This window comes from Cynara cardunculus, assembly GCF_001531365.2.
Source record: "Cynara cardunculus var. scolymus isolate 2C chromosome LG 10, CcrdV1, whole genome shotgun sequence".
Classification (NCBI taxonomy): Eukaryota; Viridiplantae; Streptophyta; class Magnoliopsida; order Asterales; family Asteraceae; genus Cynara; species Cynara cardunculus.
In genome coordinates, this window is record NC_037537.1 from 28,048,386 (window position 1) to 28,069,354 (window position 20,969).

Below are 20,969 nucleotides of genomic sequence, written 5' to 3' on the forward strand. Positions count from 1 at the left end.
TGTTCTTGTCTGTTTCACTAAAAATTTATACAAAAAATGAGGAATTTCAAATAGTTAATTTGATACTAATATCGATATATTTTTGTCAAATTTTTATGATATCTTCAAACATATAAATTATTCAAAAATAAAAACATCATCGTTTTCTCAAAATCACATAAAGTCATATTATAACATCGACTGAGATAAATAATAAAATGAAATATTAAAATCATGATGTATCTCGCTGCATTGCGCGAGTATGCTTCTAGTATATATATATATATATATATATATATATATCTTAAATGCAATCTTGAGAAATGCCAAAAAATTGGGCATAATTAATGTACCTCGACTCTCGACAAATAGGCTTTCATAAATACCACACCAAAATAATTGAGGAGTTTCAATCTTCAAATTTTAATAGACAAAATATTAATATTTAATATAATGTCTTAAAACACCATATATCGTACACGTGTGTATAGTTTACACGTACGGATATGAAAATTCAAAATACATGTCTCTTTGAGTATCATTTAAATAACAATTTTTTAGAAAAATATAATTCATTGTTGCTTGCACAATATATAAAAATAAATTATTTCAATTCTTTTTAAGATTTTCTACTAACTCCACGACACTAGTTAATAGCTATCATACATCGTTCCTGCCAGTGATGCCCAGATGAATAAGTGGGATAATCAAGCTGCAATGAATCTTTACATCAGTGTCTGACTTTATTGATAACAGAACAATCAATACCAATTATAGTTTGTCTCGTTTCGAACTCTTTAAACCACCTCTTAAAGTGAACGTGAGTAGGATCTTTAAGTTTCAGAGAGGACTGCTATTGGCACTTTGCTGAGTTGATTGATAGATAGATGAACTAGCCCAATGACCAAAGGAGAGTACTTCTTTGCCACCGGAACCTGCTGTCAGTAGGCATTCTTTACGCCATATCTGCTTTTGCGCCATAACAATATCACTTGAATTACAGGGACCTACACATATTAGTACAGTATATCGGGGGTCCCATGCTAGAATCACACATGCAAGTTTCCCTGCATGTGGCTCGTTTTTGTGCTTTTATATTCCGCTTTGCCGCCTATTATATTAAGAGAATAAGTCTCGTTCAAGCAGTCATCCTTTATTCATCTATACCAGCTAGCACGCATGAGCCCATAGAAAGAATTTCTCATGATTTTTACACTCTTTTTACGACTAAAATTCCGTACGATTGAAGTTGCTTTTAGGCATTAAAATTTATAGATGGTAAAGTAGTGAACAACACAAAAAAAATTGATTGAAAACATGAAAATGTACAAGCAAGACAACAAAGGAAAGAAAATATGCAAAAAAGAGTGAATTACAAAACTTGTTAATTTACAATTGTAACCCCACCAACAAATAACCAAAGAACATCACAAATTGTGAACAACCTAAAAGACAATGTTGTTTGGTAAAACATTCCCCAAAGTGAATTACTAACATACCCCTACACCATCTAAAGAAAAATAAAAATGCTATTTATCCCTCTTTTCATTTTCTTTTTCATCTTTATTCCGTTATCCATACACTACTTTGACCTAAACTCGTGCTTAGAATTGCACATCATGGACCGCCATTGATCAGTAACGTCCTTTGCGATGTTTAGTGCGTCACATGTCGTCCCTAGAAGACCTCTTCGAGTGAACCCAACCGTATATAACCCGTTTCCCCCTTTCCAACCATTTGGAAAGGGAGTTTTCGGCATTCCATCCTCCGTAAAGAAATCACTTCCCTATATCGGAAACAAATTTTATCAGAATATAGTAATTTTTAATTTTTAAAATTAAAAATTAAAAAAAAACATTATTTTATTGTTTTAATAACAAAATATTTGAAAATATGTGGGTCATGCTTACCATCAAAAGACAAAATAATGAGATCATTATATGCACAACACATTTCAATTCTGATTCTGTCTCTAGAAAACAGAGAAAAAAAGAATATTTTTATATTTATCTTCTATTCCCAGAGAAGAAATGCCTAAAACCACTACAACAATGGTTGAATGACTAGTACAACATGCATTAAAATGTGTACATTACCCTTGATTTAGAAACTTAATTTCTGGCATTTTGTAAGTTGTTTAAATCTTTATTTGGCAAAAAGACATAGAAAAGGGAGAAATATAATGATGAGAATACTTGTTGATAGTAACACATCATAAAATGACAACAAAAATGTTATGAGATGAGAATCATCCAAACAAGTGCCATCAGTTTTACACTTTTTTGGTTACTAAAAACCATTTTGTAGGCTTCTCAAGGTGTAACACTTGGAAAGTGATGTGAGATAAATAATAAGATAAAAATAAATACAAAAAATATCTGATACTTATCGTTTAAATCTTTATATACCTGCTGCGTTACGTCAGTTCAAATAAGATACCTAAATATCGTGAAAAGAGGTTAAAGAAAGGTTCATATATGAATCTTTAAATGGATTTTGTCAACTATTCACATGTGAATCTTCCTATCACCTCTATATAATACAATAGTACAAGTATTTCATGCAAGATTCAGACAAAAACTTGATCAGGGTATTCATGGAATTTACCTTGAGCCAAAATGGCACATTGCTCTTATACCCTGTTGCCAATACTATAGAATCAAATGCAATCTCTTGACCATCCATGAATTTGGCTCCACTTTTGGTGATTTCCCTCACTCCTTGTTCCACCACCTACAAACATTCCAATTAATCATAAATTTAAGTCTAAAAGAAATATAAATGTAGTACAATTTATTAATGTATGTGATAGGGAATCTATGGATGGTTACCTTGATGTTACCGGATTTTATTAGAGATAAGGCTCCGGTGTCAAGAACCGGGGTCTTTCCGGTGGCGTTTTTGAGCTCAAGGGGGCCCGTTTTTGGCCGCCGGAGGCCTAATTTGTCGGTGCTTCCTAGAGTTAAATTGGCCATAAACAAGATTAATTTGTCCACCACCCTAAGAGGTAGCCATTTGAGAAGTGCCATAGCTATTCCAAATGTTGTGAATCCAAACATCTCTCTAGGCAGAACATGAACCTGTAATTGCATTAAAACAACCACACAAATATCCCCAAAAGTCAAAATACTTGGGAAAAAAATCTTGATAGCATTAAAATAGTTAAAGAGACAACAGTATACAGGTTTTAAAGCATGTGACTCAAATCACTTCTTGTTAAATGGAAGTTTTCATGTCAAGAAAACATTTTTAAGCAAAAAGATCAAATACCCAAATGGAGAAATATACAATTTAGTGATTATATCAAGAAAAGAACAAATTCAAGAAATACCCACATGAAAAATAATCAAGAACAAGATTGTGGTGAAAATTTTGGGGGTTTTTGGTTTGAGAAATGATTTTCTTTTTTTTTCCAATAAAAAAGAAACCCCATTTCAAAAAGTAAACCAAAAGGTGAATGAAATTGACTTTGACATATAGAATTAGAGCAATAATACCCTAATCATAACAACACACACAACACCTAAAAACACACACTGAAAAGAAGGGTGTTATGATGAACTTACAGAGTTTCTAACAACCATAAAAGGACTTGCATTGTAACGGCAGAGGTCCAAACTGACCTCCATGCCAGAATTCCCACATCCAACAACCAAAACTCTTTGCTCTCTAAACTCGCATCCGCTTTTGTACTCACTTGTATGCCTAACAACCCCCTCAAACTTCTCAATCCCCTGAATCTCCGGCACAACTGCCTCCGCATTCTCGCCGGTAGCCACCACCAACCACCGTGATTCATAAACGGAATCTTGTGTATTCACCCTCCAAACCCCACTTTCAAAGTCAAACTCAGCACTAGCCACCGCCTGGTTGAATCTTGGCTTGATTTCAAAGTGCTCTGCATAAGCCTCCATGTAAGAAACAAACTGGTTTTTTGTGGGATATTTTGGGAAATTCTTTGGGTACCCAAACAATGGAAGCTCACAGAATTGTTTGGGGAGATGAAGCTTTAAACGATCATACGTTTTGTGTTGCCATAAAGATGCAATGCAATCACTTCTCTCAAGAACAAGAGAAGCGACACCATTTTCTTGAAGGCAAGCTGCCACAGCTATACCAGAAGGCCCAGCACCCACTATGATTGGCCCATCAAATTTCATGACGAATTGATCTTTTTCACAAGAACCCATCAAAAAGTTTATCAAGAAAGATGAAAACCCTCAACAGAAACCAAGAAAAAAATGATGAAATGAAGAGTCTTTCAGCGAGAAATTTACAGAAAACCCCTCTGTTATCCAAGAAATGCTCTGTTTCTCTTCTCTTTTACTTTAAAGACTGAGAGTTTAAAAGGGTGTTGAGAGAAGGGAAATGTGCGTTGGTTGGGAGTGAGTTTTCTGACGGTATTTAAATGTAGATAGAGAAAGAGAAAAGGAAAAACGAACAGAGGGTCTTTATGAGAAGTGAGAGGTAGAGAGAGAAAATTTTGTTCTTGGAGAGAGAGAGAGAGATATGGAGGTGTAAATATGGAGGCGTGAAGGTTAAGGAAAGGATTTGGTTCACTTTCTCAAGGCTCTTTCTTCTGAGGCTTTTCTGTGCAGAGAAAAAGGGAGGGATTTGAAGTGAAGTGAAGGGGCAAAGAGGAGAAGAGAAGGGAAGCTATAAATACATTTATGTGGATGACTGTGTGTTTTGCTGTGTGTAGTTGAGTTGAATTTATAAGCCAAATACTCCACCACTTGCACCACATTTGGTTATCTATTCACGCGCCAACTAATCCCCATATCTATAGGTTAAGGTTATGGTCATGGTCCAAATTATATACCCAAATCTTTTTATTTAAAAAGATTGTGTTATAAAGTTATAATATGTCTTTTTATATAACATAAACGAAATAAAGATTTCGAAATTACGTTTTTTTTTAAAATAAAATACAATTTGTTGTTTTTTTTAAAGAAACAAGATCTTTCTTTCGTTTTCGAATAAGTACAATGTTCTTTTTAATTTAATGTTTTATAAAGAAATATAAAAAACGATCTCGTTAGGTCATGGAGATTTGGGGTTGGTTGATTTAGTCATTAGTGTGAAGATATGTAGTCTTTTTGAAAATAAAAGAACTAAAAGGGAAGTCTTTGGAAATTATAAAACTAGAGGGGGTTGTTTTGAAAGTTCCAGTTTGGTGAGTATCATAGCATATGGAAATAGGACACAGGGCCGTACTTGGTATACGAATCACACTTGGGAGGTTGTGAATGATGCATAGATTAGATTTATCACGTTGCAAGACAGAGACAATTTAATAGGATTTAGGCAAGATTTGTTATGTGATTCTCTACGTATTGAATTGACAAATTGTAATCTTGCATTTTGATTCAATAAATGTTTGTTGGATTTAGTTGGTGGATATGGTTTTATTGGATTTTATTCGATTGATCCAATGACGCCACTATTCATTTAATATATGGTTTTCTTGATACTAATCAATCTCATTCACTATCACATCTTAGTCAGTCGTCGAATGAGAGTTCACGTTTCATGGTTGGGTCTTGGAGCAATTTGATCTTTATTAATGACCATTGAATCTTGTTTGATTTGGGCCACGTTTTGACCCGCGGGGCTCGGTCGATTGATCTTCGATTTTTGTTGTTACGTCAGCGTCAGATTGAGTATCATTCTTAGTCAGCTAATGTAAAACCTAATCCAATCTCAATTTGAGTGCTGCATGTTGGTTGAGTCATACCTTTCTATTTAATGGTATTTGTCTTTAAGTATGAATATTTGGTCATTCATAACTTACTTATTTATGTGTTTGATATTAACTAGAAACCGACATTCATTGATAACACTTTCACTATCTTCTATTCGGTATATATCAAGTAAGGCGCAAACCCTTGATTTTTTTCGTTGAATTCGTCCATGTATTAATTGAAAGTGGAATAAGCTTACTTGAATTGTACGAATTGCCTATGCGATACTGACCTTCCAAGAAATTTCAAACAAATTCCACATCATCTTTTCAGTTTCTACCTCTATATGAGTCAACATGAGATCATACTACCAATAAGTTGCTTCATCCCGTTAATATCCTAGAAGCATATGTAGCTTTTTTTCTTTTTTTGGGAAATATTCCACATCTGCAAAGTATAAAATGACACTTGACGTCACAAGCCTAACTAGTAGCGATGATTGGGTTTGTGCTTAATTGAAATTTGGCTAGTTTGGTGCCCATCAATTGCTAGAATGGATATGCGGTTCTCCAAGGATTCTCATTTCTTAATCTCTCGTTCCTAATTTGTTGTTCCTTAGCAATTACGGATAACGTAGTCCTTGAATAGTTTGCAACATCGTTGGTCGGCTTTGATTCTTCCACATTGGTGGTAAGTTACCTTTTGGCCTATATCCTGTGTCATGGTTGCTTACCATCAAGGTTGGCATCGTTACTTCATTTAGGTAGATCGAGTTAAAATACATTTTGGCATAGGATGTCTCCAAGTTGGACTTTTCAAAGGCATGCAATTTTAATCCCCAGCTATTAATATAAGTTGGGTTTTAGGTATTCTGATATATTCTTTGTGTTTTAGTGTATTTTCACCTGTTTATTTTGTGTTTATTTTTTATAAATTATCTTTCGATCAGAATCTGTAGACTCTTTGCATTTTTTCCCCTTCTCTTTATATTTCTTTTACTAATCTTGTTCAATAGCTATATGAAATGGTATATCACCGAGATTTAAGGGAAAGTTAAATCACGGTTTTGGAATTTCAACAACAGCTGTAAGTTGAACCAAAAAAAAAACGTAAGTATTCAAGGCTAATTTCGTATGAATACTTATATCTTTTTGTTCAAGTTCCCTCAAAGTCCCGTTGAGATTTGAAGAGTTTCATGATTTTAACCGTTTCGTTGTTTTTGGATTTCAACAAGAACAACGGCTTTGGCTTTGTGGGGGAATATTTGGCATAAGCAAGGCTTCGTCAATTCGGCTACCCATCGGGATTTGTCTCTATGATTCCATCAGTTATTTGTGTATCAATTTTACTATTATTTTATGTGTTTTAGCAACTTATAATGACTAGTAACAAATGTCGTCCCATTAAGTACATTAATTTGGTGTTAATATTTTTTGAAAAGGAAAAATATACAGAGATATGCATTTCTTGAATCGTAAACCATAAATATATAGGGTTTATATTTATGGGACCATAAAAAAACCTATAAATGATGGTTTAGTTAAGTATAAAATTTAGCAATGACAACTTTGTGGGGATCATTTGGCACTTATTGCATCCAAAGAATTATGCATGCATGCAACATGCATCAATAATAGTTGGTTTACTTTTTGATTAGTATTGTAGGGAGGACTCTATAGAAACATATTGCATCACTCATCATTTCATTTGGTGGAATGAATGGTTGGTAGAAGAAATCAGTCTTATCGCGTCGATATCTATCTACAAGAGACGTATACTTATACTTCTAAGATCGTGGACCTTTGTCTCGTAACTTTTTCAAGTTCTCATGGGACTATGGACCTTCCTCGATACTCAACACCCTCGTAAATCTACTCATCTACCAACTTTTGTGTATTCTTCTTATCGTGCCTCTTTTACTTTGTATTTTTAACATCTATCATCCCGTTTCTGGAATTTTACCCTAATAAGTGGCAATTGTAAACCCCTTTCGTTACATGTTATGATCGGTGAAGAACTTTCTCGTTTGTAAAAGAGTCATGCGTGGACTCGGTATATCTACCATGCTATTAGCTCTCATTGGGTATAAAAATCAAGACCATGTCTAGTGGATTCTATAAACGAACTCCCCATACTTCTTCCTATCGCATTTTAAAAATATCAGAGATATTTTAGGTATTTTTCTAGCATTACTTTAGCCCTTTTAAGGGTTATATATATATATATATATATATATATATATATATATATATATATAAGTATACATTATTTTCGAAATCCATAAAATTGTAAACATATGAACGTGCATAAATATTCATAATGAATATTATACAGATATACCATTTAACTTAAAAAACGTATAAAAAACTATATCGAGATGAATGCCAAATCAAAAAGAATGAAATGCTCGATTTTTTGATTAAAATATTAATTATTTTTAAGATAATTTAGTTTAAAAATTAATAGGGTAATTTTTTTAATTAAAAAAAAAAATAAAAAATCAAACATGATATGCTAAATCCCACCTTTTATTTTTGTCCTTAATCACTTTTTAATTAATTTTTGTATATTTTAACCGTTGATTAGTTTTCTATATTTTAATCAATGACCAAGATTTGTCGTTCACAACGAAAAATGAGTTTATATATATATATATATATATATGGTATATTTCAAATACAACCATGTCCATTTGTACAACCAATGCAACCCAATTAATTGAGCGATATTTATAGAAATGATGGAAGTATATATGAGGTTGGGTTCACGTGAGAAAAAAGTTTTTCTTAAGACCCGTAAGACCAATTTATGTTCATTGATTAACTTCATAAGCTAATGGTCTAAAGTTGCACGGTGACAATTTTTTGATTATTGAGAAGTCTCGTGGCAATTTTATGATTATGAATATTCAGATTGTAGATCTAATCCAAGGGTTGAGAACTGATCTTACGGGATTCACGAAAAACCCTTGGTTTCACACGATACACACACACACACACACACACACACTAGAAGGGTACTCGCGCAATGCATCGAGATATATCTCGATTTTAATATTTCATTTTATTCATTTTCTCTATCGAGATAATACGGTTTTACGTGGTTTTAGAAAACGATAATATTTTTATTTTGAACGAAATATAAATTTGAAAAAAGAATGTATCGATATTAGTATTAAATTAACTATTTAAAATTCTCACTCTCTGTGTAATTTCTTTAATTCAATTTTTTATTATAATTTAATTTAGATTTAATAATAAAATAATTTATTTTTATTTAATAATATAATTTTTATAAGGATGATAATTAAATATTTTATTAAAATTTAACGATTATCCTAATTATATTTTAATTTTTTATATTCAAAATGAGATATTTATCTTGTATTTGATTATGTTTATCCGCAGTTAATTACACGAATTAAAAAAAAGTTTTAATAAGTTGTACTTATGCACAATATACATTGTAATATTAAATTTTAAGTAATATGCATCGATATACAATACTTCATGTATAAAATATTATTTTTAATAATTTTTATCAAATAATTTATAATATTCGAAATATCTATCTTAGAATCCCTATCCCTCTTTGCATCTTCTTTCTTGTGTTTGCATTTCTTTGACTAATCTTGTTGAATACTTATCACCAACAAACGTGGGATAAATCCTACATCTCCATGCACACACATATTAATCATTAACTAACATTTCATAAATACACTTACAAAAGGACAATCAAAGATGGAGCTCTTCAAGTTGATCACTCTATGCACCCGATTGCTGTCAGTCGATCGATGTCGCTTCAACCACGGAGCGTCAAATTCACATTTCCGAACTAAAATACAAATCGAATTCTACAGGTAAAATAAGAAAGTATGGTGAAAAACTCTTTGAATGGTACTGCATTACTTATTCTTCGGTAAAAGTTGAATATTTTGGTGTGAAATAATTGTATCGTGTTCGATCTCGTGTCAAGTGTCTGATGGAAACTTCAGTCGGATTCTTTACGGCCTGCATTCTCTCAGCTTTAACTTGGAAGGAACGATAAAGAGAGAGGGGGGAAAGTACTGTGAAAAACTTTATCACATGCATACGAGTTTTAAACCATATCTTTAAAATGATTGTGGCTATGGAAGTTTCAGATATCTGAGACCTCATTGTTGTGATTATATGGCAGGTTTTTAGAATATATGGTACTTTAGGATTATAAAGTGGGATCTACTTTGCAGTATAGATCAGACGACGACGTACTGGGTACAAAATTCACCATCTTCTACAGCTTCAGCCACTATATATCATATGTACCAGACTAATTATAGTGCAAGAATTAAGGGTTTTCTTCAATGGTGAGATACTGACAAATTCCAAGATTTCTTGATATTCATTTTACTCATTATAGTGAAAGAATTAAGGGGTTTTCTTCAATGGTGGGATCCTGACAGATGCCAAGATTTCTTGATGTTCATTTTACTCACTTTTTGTTTTGTATAGGGTTTTGCTGGAAAAGATGATCAGGAGATCTGTGTTGGTCCATGCTCGATCGATCGACTGGAAATCTATCTGTGATGTAAATATCGATGGTTGGACTGGTGTCGATATTGATCGATGACAACCGAATATTTCACTAGGTATGCCCCAATTGGTCTGCCAAAATTCCACCGAATCATTTTTCCATGTTGCAATGATCAAGATTCTATCTGGACAAGCTTGCAATGCCATTGTTTCAATAGTCACTCATGTTTGTTGCATAAATGGCACTCACTTTGTGTTTGGTGTGGCTCCCGTTCTAGCCAGGGTTTATGGAGCCTTTATCTGTTGCTTTTGAATCCCAAGGAATTTGGGTCAAATATTCTCCCAACAATGATAATAAACAGCACTTAAAATAGAGGACAAGATGATAATAAGCTCTTAGATTGTCTCCATTCTTGAATTCTTGATTTTGATATCCAATTGATGTTTACACCATGTTGTTGTTCATATATATGGAGGACAAGAAAATGTACCCACAGATTTATCAAAGAGCAATAAGGGGACCAAAATGCTCCTCCAAGCTGTTGAATTGCCTCAAAACCCTTTGGAAACTGACGTATTTATACAAACGAAGGATCATGTGAGAATAAGAGTTAAAGATGAGAAGTCTAATAAGTGATTTGGACCCTCGATCACTTTTAATCTCAAAACAACTCATAAATTGTAGTTTAGAAGGAAATTGATCTAGTGGTTCTTTTCAATTAGGATCGATCGAAAGGTGGAGAACATTTCTTACCATTCTCACCATAACTTTCATTTTCACCGGAATATAATGGAACCCAAAATTGATTAGGAACCTGGGGGACCATCCACAACGCGGCATGTAATATATTCATCAAACTTATGAATGTTTTATTTATCATGAATGTGTGATTCATGGTGAATAACACATCCATATTCATTATGAATGTGTTATTCACGATGAAAACTAATCTTGAAGGACACGTGGCCTATCGTGTGCGGTTCCCAGTTTTTAATGGGACTTGTCCCTCTCTCTCTCTCTCTCTCTATATATATATATATATATGTATATGTATATGTATATGTATATGTATATGTATATGTATATGTATATGTATATGTGAAGAGGAAGCAAAAGAGCAATTAATCAATGATAGAAGCATGATGAATGGTTGAGGGGCTATTGGAAGTAGAATATTTGTTAAAGGGGAATATGATTACAAAGGGTGACTTGCATTTCCATTCAAACAGTACTGAATTTTAACTTTGTTGCCCAATTTCAGCCACGATATCATATCGTAAGTAGCATACTATTTACAGTACGAGGAGACTTGGCCTTCAAACGTGGGATACTGACAATATTGCACTATTCCTACAAAAACCTAAAATCTTACTATCGATCATAGTTTTTACCTGATTAATATTTACTGACTAAAATTTGATTACCAGTGATCTTATTATGTCATTTTGATGGTCGAAAATCTTACCGGATAAGGCAAACGAGATGATGAATCATACCCGATAATCGTTTACGCGGTTACATTTGTTAAATGGCTTATAGATTTGACTAACTACTTATATAACTTACAATTATATTTCAATTATTCATGTGATTGATTTCTAAACATCTTTTACAAATAAGCAGTATTCAAGTAAAGTATTTTTTATTTATTAAATTGGGTTAAAGTCTTTAACTTCAAATACCCGAATCTTTGGATTTTTTTGCAGGTTAAAGGTTCAATCTAAAATGTGCATGAATTTATTTGTTACGTTACGCTATATAAATATTATATAATTTAAGTGGGTATAAAACTCCAAATGTCATATTTGCATATTGCACGTTTGGAGTTTTATACCGAGTAAATTGATCAGCCCATTAATATCCTTAAAAGCCCATTGCATGATGGGCCTGAACTATATTATATCATTTCTTGTGTTAGAATATCTCCAACAGATAATCTAAAATAAAAAAAGTAAAAAGTAAAAATCTTCAAAAAAGTTTATCTTCATTTTTAACAGATTTTATATTTTGGAGATTACATAATTAACTATATTATTAAAATATTCAAATATAGCTCATATAATATTATTTCTCTATCCTAAACATTTAAATTCAATCAATCTTATTGGTAGAATGAATAAAAAATGATTTTTCTCTCATAAGTATTCATCTTTGGAGAGATCTCCACACTTGGAGATTTTCATCCTTTATCTCATACTTTCTCCGTTTTTAAGAAGGTTTTAGGGAATTTGTTGGAGTAAAAATCACCAAAATCTTCATTTTAAAGAATCTAAGAGGTGAATCTTGTTTAACAAAAAAAAGTCTGTCTCTTAATGGTTCTAGAACCCTTTGAATGATTTTGTATCATTTGCCTCCCTTAACCATTAAGAGCCCTAATTTCATTATACACAATTACTAAACAATTATATTTCATTTTGCACTATATCATGAGAGTCTCTTAATCATTCTGACCACTTTTATTATTCCGCACCAAATCATTCAACAATTACCATACAGCCCCTAAGATTTACTTGGTTCGTCTTAATGATAGAGTAAGTTATTATAGTAAGCTTTTTGTCTTAGTGCGGCTCAACCCAGTTTAATGGGCCGATACCTCAATAAGTTAGCCCATTAGGCCTTATATTCGCCCAAACCATCCTCAGTCTCACTAGCTTCCGTGGCCATCTTTTGGTCCATGAAAACAATTCGCACAGCTTTTCATCTCTTCCGCCAGAAATTTGCAAAGCCACGAAACAAAGCTCGAGAATATGTTTTAATTCCTTTCAAGGTTCGGTTTCTCTCTATTTCGCCATTATGTAATTGCTACTTTAGTTCGTTTTTGCGTTTTGATTTTTGATCTCTGCTGATTTGCATAAGAACGACCTCAAATTTGGTTTGCTCTTCATTGATTTGTTTAAAATTAGATCAGAAAGCGGATGATTTATGCGTAGAATAATACTTGGATGATGAAAGTACTTTTTAGTGTTTATGGAGTTTGGGTATCTAATTAGGTTCAATTTTGTGGTAGTGTACCAAAGTCGAAGTAGTAATGCAACATCCTTAGTTGGGTCAGAAATCGAGTTTTTATGCCGTTGAGGAAAGCTAGGATGGAATATGAAGAAGATCATGGCTATTTGTATAGCGCGAAGCGGGCCAACGCCCATGGCAGCAGAGTTTAGTAGATTGCGTCTCCGAAAATTTTCAGAAATCGGTTCTCTGTTCTCTCTATCTCACGCCTCCCTCTCAATATCTCGACTCTCGTCTTCCTCGATCTCATTGTCTGCCCTACGCACGCCCTCTCCTCTCTTCTGAATTCTGTGATTCGATCGCTGCCCACTGCTCACCGGTGACGACCTACTCTGGCCCTGGGCTTCTGCCTTCTGGACTCTCGGCTCTCGATATCTGCCCTTAATCGACCGCCCAAAGTCTGTCCATTTGTTTCTCTTTCCTAGCTCTCCTCTCTTCTGGCTTCTGGCTTCTGCTTTCTGGACTCTGGTCTGATAAGTTTGGAATCTAAAATATTGGTAAATTCTTGATTTCCCGAATCCTAATTTTTTTAATTTTTCCTCAGATTATGTCTTGTTCTTTGAGTTGTTTTTATTTTGACTTGATTTTTTATTGTATTTGTTGATGATGTTATGATTTAGATTAGGTTTTTTTATATGAAGTTGATTTTGATTATTGATTGCTATGTAGTTCATCATTTATCTAGTAAACTGCAAGTCATAATCATTTCAATTTTGTGAGTTTTAAGCTGTTATAGAATTTGTTAGGACATCCTAATGGATCTGGTCAATCTATTAAAACAACAATCGCAAGTTACCAGTTTTGTTTACCAAAAATATAGTAAGAGTGATGATACTTTATGCTATAGTTCTGATCATTGGTTAAATTCCAATGCTACCATTGATTAGTGATGCAAAAAATATGTGTTTTTTGAACCACTGCCCTTACAAATGAACTGGTCCTGCCTCTACCTTTACCTCGAGGAGTAGAGCTGTGGTTTGTAAAGTTTATCATACTCATATGCTATATGCTAAGGTGGTTGTAAGTTGTGTTCAAGACCTCTTAACCATTATCACCTCTTCGCCCATCCATTTTATTTGTTTGTAACATATATAACTTTCATCTGTTTTTGAAATTAGTTATGAAAGCAATTTATATTTTATTAGGATAATAGTAGATATTGTAATGGCAGAAAATATGGATAAGTAAAAAATTAACCAAAAAGTGAAGCTAATGGTTAAAGCATCAGGCATGGACAACTATAGAACAAACCAAGAATAAAGAGGGAAAAAATGTAAACAAGTTGACTAAAGCAAGAGAAGCAAAAACTAGGGACCAAAGTTGCATTGAATGCATCCAAGATAAGAATCCAAGTCTTCTAGTATGAGGTTAAAGAAGGATAGATTGTGTAACATCTCAGGACAACCATACCAAATATTGTCCGCTTTGTCCACACTTGGACTCACGGTTTTTCAAACGCATTTGATTGAGGAGGTATTCAATCTCTTGTAAGGCAACCTTAGTTCCCCTCCCCAACCGGTGTGGGATCTTACAGATTGGTTATTTCGATTAGTTGTTTAATGGAAATAATGGGCCAATGGATTCTTCGAGTTTGGTTCTAATCCATGAGAAAAAAGAAGAAGAAGAGAGTTGTTTTAATTTGTTCCCGATTGTTCTAAATCCGACCATTTTGCATTTCTGAGGTATTATATGCTCAAAGAAAAAGAGTTTGGTTCTTGTGGCTTTAGCCTGATGGGAAACGAGGTGTGGATTATTGCAGAAGAAGAGTTTAAACCCACCGAGAACTCCCACCAAGCTTTGTGTATCTATTTCATACCTTTAACTGCCAGTACTACTGCTATATGTATAATATGTTATCGTATTTGATACCTTAACTACTATTATTAGTATCCACTGTGCACCATTTGGTGAGGCCTAGTTTATTGGTATGCAGGGGAAGTTATAAAAAAACCGAAGACGGTAAACTTGAAGCTTTTTATAATGGGAGCATCCAGGGGACAAAAATTATCTGGTATTCAGAAGCAAGTACTTTCATTGTACAGAGGGTTTCTCAGAACAGCACGATGTAAATCCCCAGAAAACCGGAGCCACATTGAGTCAATTGTATCAGCCGAGTTTCGTCAAAATTCCAAACTGATCGATCGCAAGAACTTCCTACATATCGAGTACCTGCTTCGTCGTGGTAAAAAGCAACTCGATCAACTCAAAACCGTTGATTCCGTTATGTTATCTTCGTCAAATGGAAAGTTTTCTGATACTACAAAACGATAATCTGGTAAACCATCACTTCTCGCTCCTTTTTACATCAAATCCTCTTATGATGATGTTGTTGTTGTTTGTTGTTGTTTTTTCTCATCTGATTCCACCTAATGATGAATAAATATATATAAAGAAAAAAATATCCTAGAGTATTATTGTCTTTCTGCTTGGTTTAAGCTGATTGTTACCATACCTGACTGTTTTTTTTTATGTAAAACTATAATTCAATGAGAAAATAGAAGTTTGCTCATCTTATAGAAGGTCTAATACTTGATTCCAGAAATATTTGATGTTTGATTTTTAATTGCCCTAACTTATCTTTAGCCATTTTCTAATCCAAGTTCACTTTTTGGTTGATCCTTACATAGAAGGCTTACACATATGCGTAAGGATTGGGTTTCGGCAATAATAAAACATACAAAAAGAATCCCTATGCATATGGCTAAGGTTTCTGCCTAACGATTCCACTTTTTGCTTAAGGATTCGAATTTCTGCATAAGCATTCCACTTCCTGTTTAAGAGTTCTAATTTATTTATTTTATTTCTGGCCGGAAACCAATCTTTACGTATATGCGTAAGCCTTCTACATAAGGATTGGCTAAAAAGTGAATTTGGATCAGGAAATGACTAGAAAGTGAAACCCTAACAGACAAAGATTTGCCTCTGTGGAAAGGATGATTCATTCGAATTGACATTTTAACCCTTCTTGGGAGATTCCATCCACAAACCCAAAGTTTATGGCTAACTGATATGACTGATACAAATTGTTGTTTTAGACGATGTATAAAATCTCAAATGAATATTCAAATACAAAAGGCCATTTATGTCAATTTCCCCTGTTCGGAACTTCTACAAGATATCATGCCATTGAAAACATTTAGGGCCATCATATGCCTCATTCTAACCTGCCCAAACCACTCTCAGTTTATCTATGGTAGCACATCTTAGCTCCGAATTAAAGGCCTAGTTCGGTGTCCTGTCAAACATGGTCCTGCTACAGTGTAACATCCTCATTTATGCAACTTTTAACTTTCTATTATTTGTATTCTTCATCGCCCAATGTTCATATCTATACATTATAGTTGGCCTTGTGGCCACATCGTAGAATTTATAACCGCATACTAAACACTTATTAAACACTTATCTTGATAAACGTTTACCGGTTCAATTACTTTGTTGGGTGAACATAACAAAGACCGAGAATCTTACCTGGTATGAAGGAAAACGAGGATCAAGAGTCTTATCTGGTAAGTAAGTGAGGGTGATGACTCTTACCCAACAAACATAGAACACCCAATTTTTTAAGGGGTTGGAACCGAGTCAAGCTAGGCGGCTCATCCCCATGCCGATTATTGTTGGGAAAAAAGTTACGACGAGGAACATAAACCGAAACCCATTTATTTTTTTGCTGCTTTTCTACCTGGCTATACGACATGAGTTTCAGTTGAACAACAAAACAAAGATAATATCACCTAAAACGTTGTCTTTATGCATTTCGTGAAGCAAAATCATCAATTAATCTATCATAATCAACATTTGTTAAAAACTTACTTTCTAAGCTCAAAATTAGTAACCTGTTAAGTCTCTCTTGACTCATGCTAGTCGACAAATAACCAAGGTTCAAGACAAAATATGCAAATAACCAAGATTCAAAATTCAAGAAATCAAGAACCAAAATTTTTCAATTCAAGATTCATGACCGTTGGAGTAACTATGCAAGTAAACCATATATCCATATAACTAGATTGGCACCAAATATGCAAACAACCAAATTAGATATTGTACAAGTAAATACTAGATATGATCGAGGTTGTTTTAGAGGGATGCAAGGTCGAGACGTCGATTGAGTAATTGAGGTAGGCGGTGGATAGAGAGAGTAGAGAGAACCCGATTAAATTTTTTTTTTTTAAAAAAAACTTGAAAACTGAACCTAATATAGGCTTAAAGTACTATGAGCAGTGATGCCTTGGGCCTTTGCCCATCTCATCCACTACCTAGGCCGCCCTTGCGTAACCCATACGCATAATTTGTAATATCAGTTCACCTATACATCTTTAAATACTTTTTTTTTTCTGGGTTTGAATTATTCACATAATTTTTCCTTAACTATCTCTTCTCGTCAAACCAGTTTCATATTTGAATATTTGGGTCAACATGAGTTGTATCATAAATGGACAAGTAGCATCAACATCTTGTAACCACAAGTCCTTGTTGATGTCTTCCTTCTTGTAGTTGTAGTACATGTACTTCAACTTTACAACCTTTCTACTTGTACTGCTATTTCTTTCTAACATGAAACCCCTTCACCTACTCAAGATATTTATTCTTTTATTAAAAAATATACAATATTTTTTTATTCTTTTATTGAGAAATATACAATATTTTTAGGATATTTGTCTTTTTTAAATGTATGCAATGATTACAAGATATGTAGATTTACTCAAATTTGTCTTTGTTCGATTATAATCTTGAGCCATTTTCACGTCACAAGGTCATACGCTCACAGGATTACAGCGACCCCATTGCTATCCATCAAACTTATGCAAGTCGTTCTATGTTTGAATTCAAAAATTCGTAATGAAATCACTTTATCAAATAGCTTCATTTTACATACGTCACAATATGACATCTATTAATTTCTGAAGTAAAGCTGATAAAATTTATTTCGTGCATGTAAAGTCAAAATAATAATCTTGAGCTGAAGCATGAATCCAAATCTAAGTACAAGTCGAATATTGTTTCAAATCTAAGTGTTTTTATATGAACATGTATTTTGTATGATATTTACAACCATAAGTATATGGAACGTCTACTCTTTCACCAAAGTGATCAAGAATCTACATAGAGAAACAACCGTTGTTGGCACCAACGACGGTGGCGGTGGAGGCTTTTACTGGCGGAGCAACTCTCAGATGATCACCAACGCCCTCCCATCTCCGCTTGTGTGATGGTCGTGGAAGATCTTCCGGCACAATTGTCTCCAACGAATTTAATTGCCATGCTGGACACATTCTCTTATCGCTCCACCTCTTCTTCCCCTTTACCTTTGATTCCACAACCGCCTTTGCATCGGCAGCGATTGCATAATCATCGTTATTTCCAACTATGCCCTCCGTTTGTAAGCCAATTATCACACATGCCATCCCAACTACACATTGGTTCCTCCAAGAAATCACCCTTTTTGGCCTACACAAAAACACGACCCAAAAGTGTCAAATACAAAAAGATCTTTGACATGTGGATAAATAGGTAAATATACCATGTGGGTTTTAAATTTCTTTTAGCCGGCGTATGTTAGCAAAAGGTGTACGATACGTGCTAACATGAACCGACTTTTTTGTTGGACAACACTGGTTCAACCCATGAGTTCGGATGATGATAATTAGATGAAAGACGGATGATGGTGGCTAACTCGACATACCTGGCGGATGGTGGTGGTTGAGTTGCGGCAGGAGGGGCGGTGGGTAGCCGGTGGTTGAAACAACAATTGGTTGTTATCACCATATTTCTCTCTTTTGCCAAAAAGTATGAGATGTGATCACCTTATTTAAAGTCTTTTATAAGCATTGCCCAAAACCATGGTTTTGCCCACGTGGGTTGGACCCCATCAACAATCGACTTTTATAAATATCACCTAATTTCTGTCTAACTAAAAGTTGCCAAAAATGTACCCCTTCGATTACGAAAGAAACGAAGATCTGGGTGTCGAGATGCTTGTCGTGCTACAACACCTCTGTTTTCAAATAAGGAGTGTGGAACGAAACTTCTCTACCGTGTGCCGTTGTTGGATGGAGACCATGTGAACATGCTTGTACGTTTCCTTTTGAAATGGACCATTTATTTTGTCCATCTATATACAATATAAACATTAAAGATCTATTGCGATTTTTAACCAGATATATAAAATACAGGTATTAAACCAATCATGCTTTATTTGGGATGAATAAAATATATCTAACATATTTTTTTATAATCATATTTTCTTCTAAAAGTTTGTGTCGATTAACATCTTATTTGTTGATTTTTTTGATCATGATAGGTGCGTTTTGTTTGTATTTGTTTATTCATTGATGAATTTGGTGGGTCTTCAACCACGCTCGATGAATTTTGGATATTTATTTAATTTAAGTTTGATGGTTGTATTTGTGTTTAGTTTTTAAATTTTATATAATTTTGTTGAAAAAGATTTACGTATTTTACCTATCATTAACGGAAGTTACTGACGGTAATCAACATCAGAAAATTGATTATCACAAATGATAGATATTAGACTGAATTTGCAAAACATAAATTTTAAAAGGCTAAACGCGTCAATAAAGAAATAATCCAGGGACTATTTGTATAATTAAGTAAACTTAAAAAGTCAATGTTTTTCTCTCTGTAGTGTTCAAGCCTTATATCCTCCATCTATCTGAAAAAGCTAAAAGGAACCGTCCGGGAGGAACCAATCGGAGGAATCGTGAATAATCTGCCGGCGTCACTCCACGTCATACCCTAGTCTTCCGATCTTCGCCTCCTTCATTACTGCTGTAGCCAATGATTTTTGCGTAATTTTATGGTTATCTCGTTTCATTGCAACTTTTACTAGATTTTTGGTACAAATTTCTTTAAGATTACGCAAAATTCGTTGGCTATCAGAAGATATCGGAGCAAAGATTAGATGGGTTTTCTGGGTTTGACTTGGATTGACTCCGTCAGCTTCATACGTTTTCATCTGCAAAACATTTAGGTTTTAGGGCTAGCCATTTTTCCCCAGAGCAAGGTACAACTTATGTGTATATTACTCTGGAAAATTGATCTACATTTTGGGGGTTTTGTACCAGTGTGTTTTGGTGATTATCATCTTTTATGAATCAAAAGTGCTTGAATTTTCTTGATAAGTTATATAATCTCTTGTGCTTGATTTGATGATTTATTTATTTTCCTGAAAACGTATATGTGTGTGTGTGTGTATATGTAGAGGAAGGATCAGGGGAGAAGTTAAACTTATTGCGAGGAGGCCAGAGGTTTCAATTTTATATCAGGTTTCAATCGTTTGAACCTGCCCCTATATATATGTATATGTATGTATATTTTGGTTTAAACATCACTTGAATGATTATGGTTTGAAAACTATATCTAACCCCGATGATATCAATGCCATCTTGATAGTATAGGTCATGGGACATGTGGAGAACAAGAAGGGTTTGTGTTCAATCAATTGGTTCAACCCACCCTGATTCTTTGATTCATCCGAACGAACATTATGCATTCAAATTGTATAATAATCTTGGATTTATGTTCAGCCAAACCCTTGAATGTGAGGCTAGGATTTAATGGGTAATCTGGATATCGCTTGGACAATGATCCTTTGGTCTATTAACAGACATGTTGTGTAACACCCCCATTCCGAAGGAAGGGAGGTTACTTCAAAACGTAACGGAACGCTATATAAAACCTCCAAAATATAGTCTCCAATACAAAATAAAATCTTCCATAACGAAATTGAATATAACCTCAAATAAGATATAAAGGTCTCCAAACAAA

The 20,969-nt window shown here is 34.0% G+C and overlaps 3 protein-coding genes across 6 annotated transcripts in view; 1 reads left to right on the forward strand and 2 right to left on the reverse strand.

Annotated features, from left to right (window-relative positions):
* Positions 1-1,561: 1,561 nt before the first annotated feature.
* On the reverse strand, positions 1,562-4,169 carry LOC112520197 (probable indole-3-pyruvate monooxygenase YUCCA4). The gene is made up of 4 exons (XM_025128497.1): positions 3,546-4,169; positions 2,811-3,059; positions 2,587-2,712; positions 1,562-1,765 (listed from the first exon to the last, which is right to left on the reverse strand). Exons 1-4 carry the CDS (start codon positions 4,167-4,169, stop codon positions 1,562-1,564), a joined length of 1,203 nt encoding a protein of 400 aa, XP_024984265.1.
* Positions 4,170-12,860: 8,691 nt separating this feature from the next.
* LOC112519727 (succinate dehydrogenase assembly factor 1, mitochondrial) overlaps positions 12,861-20,969 on the forward strand; it is a 12,199-nt gene continuing 4,090 nt past the window's right edge. The window contains exons 1-3 of one of the 4 annotated variants that reach the window (XM_025127969.1): positions 12,870-12,945; positions 15,118-15,459; positions 19,828-20,308. In XM_025127969.1, the coding sequence (XP_024983737.1) occupies positions 15,165-15,455 (291 nt within the window). In that variant the 5' untranslated portion in view covers positions 12,870-12,945; positions 15,118-15,164 and the 3' untranslated portion in view covers positions 15,456-15,459; positions 19,828-20,308. Of the gene's footprint in view, positions 12,946-13,185; positions 13,682-15,117; positions 15,697-19,827; positions 20,309-20,969 lie in introns of those variants that run through there. The other 3 variants (XM_025127968.1, XM_025127967.1, XR_003069937.1) reach the window with 3 other exon arrangements.
* On the reverse strand, positions 18,113-19,071 carry LOC112519726. The gene is made up of 2 exons (XM_025127966.1): positions 18,865-19,071; positions 18,113-18,629 (listed from the first exon to the last, which is right to left on the reverse strand). The coding sequence occupies exons 1-2, from the start codon at positions 18,945-18,947 to the stop codon at positions 18,281-18,283; spliced, it is 432 nt and encodes a 143-aa protein (XP_024983734.1). The 5' UTR covers positions 18,948-19,071; the 3' UTR covers positions 18,113-18,280.